The sequence below is a fragment of the Pecten maximus genome, chromosome 18 (assembly GCF_902652985.1).
Source record: "Pecten maximus chromosome 18, xPecMax1.1, whole genome shotgun sequence".
Lineage (NCBI taxonomy): Eukaryota > Metazoa > Mollusca > Bivalvia > Pectinida > Pectinidae > Pecten > Pecten maximus.
In genome coordinates this window covers 25,430,237-25,437,043 of record NC_047032.1, presented here as the reverse complement: position 1 = coordinate 25,437,043, position 6,807 = coordinate 25,430,237, and the positions used below count along the sequence as shown (strand labels likewise).

General features: G+C 34.6%; 2 protein-coding genes and 1 long non-coding RNA gene across 18 annotated transcripts in view; 1 reads left to right on the top strand and 2 right to left on the bottom strand.

Annotated features, from left to right (window-relative positions):
• LOC117316329 overlaps positions 1–229 on the bottom strand; it is a 10,989-nt gene extending 10,760 nt beyond the window's left edge. Inside the window, exon 1 of the mRNA XM_033870869.1 lies at positions 203–229. Within this exon, the coding sequence (XP_033726760.1) occupies positions 203–229 (27 nt within the window). The remainder of the gene's footprint in view (positions 1–202) is intronic.
• A 203-nt stretch (positions 230–432) lies between these two features.
• LOC117316568 lies at positions 433–5,902 on the top strand. Of its 15 annotated transcripts, none has more exons than XR_004529895.1 (8): positions 433–671; positions 1,341–1,752; positions 2,057–2,127; positions 2,673–2,915; positions 3,635–3,957; positions 4,261–4,576; positions 4,845–5,124; positions 5,412–5,902. It is a non-coding gene; the product is annotated as an uncharacterized LOC117316568 (long non-coding RNA). The 15 variants fall into 15 exon arrangements; XR_004529898.1 differs by having other exon boundaries at positions 1,336–1,752; positions 4,845–4,916; XR_004529900.1 differs by having other exon boundaries at positions 434–671; positions 1,336–1,722; positions 2,057–2,123.
• On the bottom strand, positions 942–3,066 carry LOC117316567. Of its 2 annotated transcripts, XM_033871211.1 has the most exons (4): positions 2,647–3,066; positions 2,230–2,304; positions 2,037–2,099; positions 942–1,814 (listed from the first exon to the last, which is right to left on the bottom strand). In XM_033871211.1, the coding sequence occupies exons 1-4, from the start codon at positions 2,929–2,931 to the stop codon at positions 1,332–1,334; spliced, it is 906 nt and encodes a 301-aa protein (XP_033727102.1). In that variant the 5' UTR covers positions 2,932–3,066; the 3' UTR covers positions 942–1,331. The 2 variants fall into 2 exon arrangements, with proteins under 2 accessions (XP_033727102.1, XP_033727103.1); XM_033871212.1 differs by having other exon boundaries at positions 2,230–2,675.
• Positions 5,903–6,807: the final 905 nt, after the last annotated feature.

Genomic DNA, 6,807 nt, shown 5'->3' with positions numbered 1-6,807 from the left:
TTTTTACGTTTTTAAGGTATCTACCGGGTATATCCGGATATAGGTAAGGTATCTACCGGGTCAATCGGAACACCTCGCCTCCGTCTGCGAACGTAGGCTGAGTCTAGTTTCAGAGAAAATGACGAGGGGTTCCGATTGATCACTGAAATGATTCCCCGATGAGTTCCGGATGGAATAACACCGGGGACTTCACGCCGCTTACTCGTTCAACTCCAGGCTTCAGCTGCATTCTAAGTGAGTTGTATTACATTTTCCCGTCAGGACCAGGACTTTTTAATATTATGTCATATTAAAAGTGACATTGGAGGTTACAGTTGTTCTATTATGACCATATTTGTTGCTTTCCAGGATCAGTATTCATCGTCAACCCAGACCAGTGTTCAATTCTTTTCGATAGACAAATCTAAACTCGTACGGAATCGTATCGTTGAATGCATTCTGAAAGTTTAACTTTCAGTTTTTCTTTTAACCTTTCTAACAAGGAGGCATCGTAAGTTCAATATTATAATCGATTTTACAATTGATCGCTCACGTGCTCTTATTCGAACACGCTGTGACGTCATCACCTCATGGTTCCGGATTGCAGCAGGTGCGAGGACCCAAATTGTGACACTTTCGGTCGTGGTAAAATAAGGCGTCTTATCCACACAAAATGCGGAAATTGGAAGCGGGTATGTAAAATGTAGAAAGCACTTTTCATTTCCTGCTAAAATCAACGATATTTAAACAAAATAACAAACATTTAAAGCGATTATAAATGATGTAGAGCGACTTCTCGAAAATCAATATGGCGGATATCAATGCAAATCGTTATATTGAAATTGTGACGATATAATTATATATAACTCTTGATTATTCTGATTTCATTTTAAACAAAAAGTGCTTATCTACACATTATAAATGTTTATACAAATAACAAACTGCATATGAATCATGTACTGTTTTTTTTTCAATTTTTGTGGAATCGGAGAAATACTCAAATACATGAAATAAATACTGACACTTCATAACATTTTGATAAAGTATACATAGCTTCAGAACAAACAAAAATGCATCGCGGAGATGGTTTTTTACATGAATGGATTGGTGATGGTTATGAAATATGGAAAATTATGATGATTATTGTAAATTAATAAATGAATTACAATTATAAGGAATTATTTTTTAGATCTGTCAATTCATTGAATAAGTCATGAATTTAAAGACATTTAATGAAGTGAAATTCATTTGTTAATTAATAAGTAATAAGAAATTGATTCAGGTAAATTATACAAAAAATAGAATGTCAATGACATGGTTCTTTTGATACTCATTGATAATTTTTTTTTAAACTAGATTAGATTTTGATCAGGACAATGTCCACAGCGCCAGGCTTCCTTTGCCAGATCCCACTCTCTGTAAACATAGGAAGGCAGACAGGACTTGTGATATGACTTCCCACACTTGCAGTTAATCCAGAACAAATCAATGCCATCACGAATTTCGATCGCAGTGCATGACAGCATGCAGACTTGGCAAAGTACTTCATGGGTGGTACATGACATATCTTCTGAATGTAGAATGCCATCATTTTGGCACAGATGACAATGCCATGTACCACCAGTGAGTAGACTCAAGTCAACATCTGCATGCTGGTCATGAGTCAGACACTCTCGGTGATACCACCTGCTACACCTTGCATTATCACAGCCAACCCAGAAAATCCCACTCTCTTCATCACTGGTATGACCTTGGATATTGCATATAGGACAGGTGAATTCTGGGTCAGCAAGTTCTTCACTTATGTTGTTGCTTGTCAGTTCTACTGTTTTTGGCTAAAACACATTAAAGCATTTCTATGATATTTCAAGTGTTAGTAGAGCCAAGTGATACTAATAATTTCCTAAGAAATATATAAGATTAATGTTCATCATAACAGTACATTAAATATGTATGACTTTAAAAAAAAGAACAATTGATCTTTTGCATGATATTGTTACTATCATATCTTTGATATCGTTGCATTAATACTAATAATATTTTGTTTATACATGTACCTTTCTGACTCTTTTTTTAGGGACATGCAACTTTGGTAATTCTGTTTCAACATGATGCTTGCCCTGAAAGTCAAGGAAAGGTTAGAAGTTAGTAAGTATAACGGTTATAGCATAAACTTAAATTTTTACAATTTGCAAAATGCTATTTCTATGCATACATGAATATTTCAATCTTTATACATTCAATTAATACCTTTTTAACTCTTTTCTTGGGTGCCTGATCCACATCTTTCCCAGTATTTGTCATTGTAGATTCATTACTTTCTCTCTGGATAAATAATAGAATTTGGTTAGCGAAAAAAGATCCCACAGGTATTTTTTAAACCGTGGGTAAAGGAAATCTTCATTTGCGTATACTAGAGTCAGTACAAACCAGCAACTACTTAGGGGTCAGACACATGAGGATTTTTAGTTTCATTAGTTTGATAAATGAGTAACAAATATTGCATGGGACAGAGGACAATATGCATTTTTAGTTTCATTAGTTTGATAAATAAGTAACAAATATTGCATGGGACAGTGGACAATATGGGAGTTTATTGACCGATCTCACCCAAAATAAATATGGATATGGATCAATATTTTGTTATGTTTATTGTTTAGAATTTACCCGTGGTTTTTGTTTATTCGGTTTAGGTTTCCTCTTCTCCTCTTTCTCCTTCAGCTGCTCATAGATTTGTTCTCCTGGGATTAAAGACAGATCAATTAAGAAAGAACACAGAAATGGAAAGAACAAGGAAATATAAGAAGATAAAGAACAAGGAAATATAACAAGGAAATATAAGAAGATAAAGAACAAGGAAATATAAGAAGATAAAGAACAAGGAAATATAAGAGGACATACAATAAGTTTCTTGACTGAGACTAGTGTTATTGGAGGTACCAATCGGCCCATGAATTTCAATAAAACAAATCTGGTTAATGGTTTATGAATTCAAAAGCTGATAAAAAATAATTATGGAATTTATTAAAATATTCAGTGGTTGAATTTGAGAATTATTTGATAATATGAATATTTCCCTCCTGAAACAATGTTTTATGGATACTATTTTGGTCTACTTAATTATCATTAAGAGTTTCTAGTAAGTAATATATTGTTTTTCACTAAGAAAGTTTTGTAACTTGTTTATGGTATGTTATTAGCTCACCTGCCCTTTGGGCAGGCGAGCTTATGATGTGCGTGCAGCGTCCTTCGGCTGTCCGTCCTTCTGTCTGTCTGGTGTCAACTTTACCATTTAAACATCTTCTCAACAACCAAGAGGCCCAGAGACTTGATATTTGGCATGTGGCAGGCTGTGATGAAGTTTGTTTAGATGAATGACCTTGACCTACATTCAAGGTCAAATGGATCAAATAGGCTGAAAACTTTTAACGACTTCTGAATAACCAAAAATTATGTTCAAATGAACTTTACCATGATATAACTAGGAAAATATATTTTCAAGGACTCCTCAAATTACTGATAGGTCTGTTGATAAAAAGTATAATTGGATTGAAGTTGAGCTATTCAGGTCTATTGGGCCCTTGTTATTTATGTTGTATTTCACCTGTTATAACTCTTGCTTCAGTGATAATTCTTGTTGCTCTATTTTGTTTAGGTGGACCAATGATCGGGACCAGCACAGCTGCCAATTCCTGTGGTATGATGCCTTGGGTCACCAGAGGATGGCCCATGACAAACTGACCACAAGAATGGCAGAGAGGGTCTTGCCGTAATGAAATGTTGTCTCCCCCTGGTCCCATGTTGTTGATGGGATCGAACTCTGGATCTTTGGGCGCTAGCTGTGACTTATCGATGGCATCTTTATCGAACGGGAAAATGCCACATTTCCTGAATCCAGCCTTGATATTGTGAGGACTGAAGACCTTGTCCACAGCAGCTTGAAGTACCTGAGCTAGTCTTGATGAATTAAAAAAGAAGGTGATTGATTGATTATGATATTCAAAATTATGACAAGTATTACAAGCTAAGTTAAATATGTTGCTCTCCCTCTTTGCTTTTGAGAAAAATTTGCATGAAAACCTAGGAGCTACCTTTATGTGGCCTTAACTAATTACATGATATATACATAATATCTGTCTAAATTTCGTTCAAAATTCAATTGGATTAGAATAAAAACAAGGATTATATTTTTAATGTGCAATTATAGTATAGTTCCAGATTCATCTTATCATTATTGATCCATACCTATGTTTGCCAATTATAAGTTCTTTGTTTACATAGCTTAGACTGACTGCTAAATCAGACACAGCTTTTTTTAGTGGCCTGAAAAGCGCAACATCTAGCGGTTGAAGGAGATGGGTCGTGTGGGGTGGCAAGCAGAAGAACTCTATCTGGTTGGCTCTAGCCATATCAATAAGTGGAATAGAAAGGTGACTCTCGTGGTTGTCAAGCACCAGTAAAATAGGTCTGGACCTAGGCACATGCTTCAGAAAAATTTCCTGGAACCATTTTCGGAACAAGTCCGAGTCCATGTAGCCATTTTCTGACGTGCCGAAAAGCCAACTTTGTGGAATTCCTTCAGGAAAGAAAACAAAAGGTTTGTTTCAGCAACGCTCACCCTATAAGGGACCTTTAGACATGTCTATAATCTTTATATTTAGGGGAGCATTCCTGCATTCAGGCAACTTTTAGGTCATCAAAATGTACAAAGTGTTGATGGTTATATTTAAAGCTTTAGATTAATACATCAGTTTTATTCTCAAGGTAATTTAAACCAAAGTTTTTCAAGAACTTAGTGCCGAAATGTCTTATTTAATTGATGTCTTTATTTAAATTATCATTTTATTTTATTCATATTTTAACAGCAACGATGATATCTGAGACACATACCATCTCTATACATTCCACTTGGGAAGGACTTTTCATAAATTACCATGGTGGGTAAGACACGTCCATCTGCAGAGACACATACATTTGCTGTCGTGTGGTTTGAGGTGACAACTACTCGAGATTGTGCCTGTCTCCTGTCAGCTACACAGACCTTGTCTAGGGACATACCCTTCCCAAAGCCTGTCTCGTCCACATTGAATATGCACTCTGGCTTATTTCCGAGACCTTGAAATGGATTGATTGACAAAAATTAATGTAATATGTGTTGTATTTTCAAATGAAACAGGTTTCATTGCATTACAAATGCTCAAATTTGTTCCTTACTTAATTTATTTTTTGACTCCTTATTTTAATGAATGAATGACATTGTTGAAGATATTTAAAATTGAATTTATAATTGTTATGAACACAAAAAAATATCAATTTTCATAAGTGTCAACTTTGTATTTTATTAACAGTCACCATTCTGGTTTGTTTTCTATCTAGTAAATTATTGGGAGTTTTGTAAAATATAAACATACCCAATTTCTCTATTGTTTCAGATAACAGCTTAAAGTGCTGTGCCATGACTGTCTCATTTGACATTCTTGTCCTTCCACCATCGACAAGTTGGGGACTCTTCATCGATAGTCTTGGATGCCGTGATAGAAAAGACCTAAACCATTTATTGGACGGACCGTTTCCTGATCCTGACAGTTGTCTGCCGCTTTTGGATACAATACCTCTGACAAATGATTTTATTACTTTCCGTGTTAAAGGCATAGCTCTGGCCTGACAGTATACTATATATGCCACTAATTGCTCCTCCTCTACTTTGCTTAACACCCGGACTGGATGGCCTTTCAATAATCCTTTTTGATGACGGGATATGGTCATGCGATTTATTTTATGTAGCTTCTCAAGACTTCTAATTGACTTCCCAGGCTTTGCATCTTTAATAGCTTGTTTCAGTTGATCCGGTGTGTATTTCTTATATTTTCCTGTTGAACAACATGTGTTTGCTAATAATTATTCAAATAAAATTTTAACTGTATTATTGTTGTAATTTTGTTTCTATTTCAGTAGGGGGGTTTGACGGCTTAAAGAATGTTGTCATTTTGTTTATACTTGATGATCGAAAACAGTTTATAAGCTATTGCCTCTTGTTTGTTTCCATTAAAGATATGATATTTCCTTGAATACATCTTTATTTATGTCACTAAAATCAATATCAATTTCCCAAATTTCTTTGTAACTTTATCGTAACAGAATACCAGTTTAACTTGAAACAAAATAACTGGACATTCTTTAATTAAATATGACAAAATAACTGGACATTCTTTAATTAAATATGATATTAGATAAAAAAAATCAATCCTAAGTGTGTTATGGTTTTGCTTCCTGTGACATTCCTATAACAAGGAGTTGATTTTTTTTATTAAGAATGTAGGGTGGGTTTTTATCATAGGACTTCAAAACATCTTGTTCTTGTAGGCAAGTCCTTTTTAACAGTATTCAAAGATCCATTGCTGTGAAATTATTGCTGATATAATTGATACCAAGACAATGTTAAAAGAATGGTTAAGAAGGCGACTTATTTACCAACTATAGAGCAGTTTCAATAATGGGTAAAATAATGTTTGAATTTATACATATAGTTTCCATGACTAATGCATCGATCGTTTACATTTTGTCGCATTGGAGTCGTCTCCCTTGGATGGCCCTTGACCATGGCCAGGTCAAAGTCCGCTACAGATTGGTTGATATATATTGGAAGCTTACACGTATGCACCAAATTGGGATAAAGTTGATATATATATATATGACGCTTACACTGATATTATTATTTAATGTCATTAAAATTTGATATTCATTATACATACCAGAAAAACGTATTAAAAATTGAATCAGAATTGTGGGTTTCTCCAGGGACGTACAATAAGATATGTCTATATATGT

Excerpts from the sequence above, each read along its gene's own strand:
- LOC117316567 (XM_033871211.1), bottom strand. The coding sequence starts at position 2,931 with ATGGGCCGATTGGTACCTCCAATAACACTAGTCTCAGTCAAGAAACTT. Across the intron at positions 2,100-2,229 it reads CCAAGAAAAGAGTTAAAAAG|GGCAAGCATCATGTTGAAAC; the intron begins GTATTAATTGAA and ends CTTGACTTTCAG. Across the intron at positions 1,815-2,036 it reads CTAAAAAAAGAGTCAGAAAG|CCAAAAACAGTAGAACTGAC; the intron begins GTACATGTATAA and ends AATGTGTTTTAG.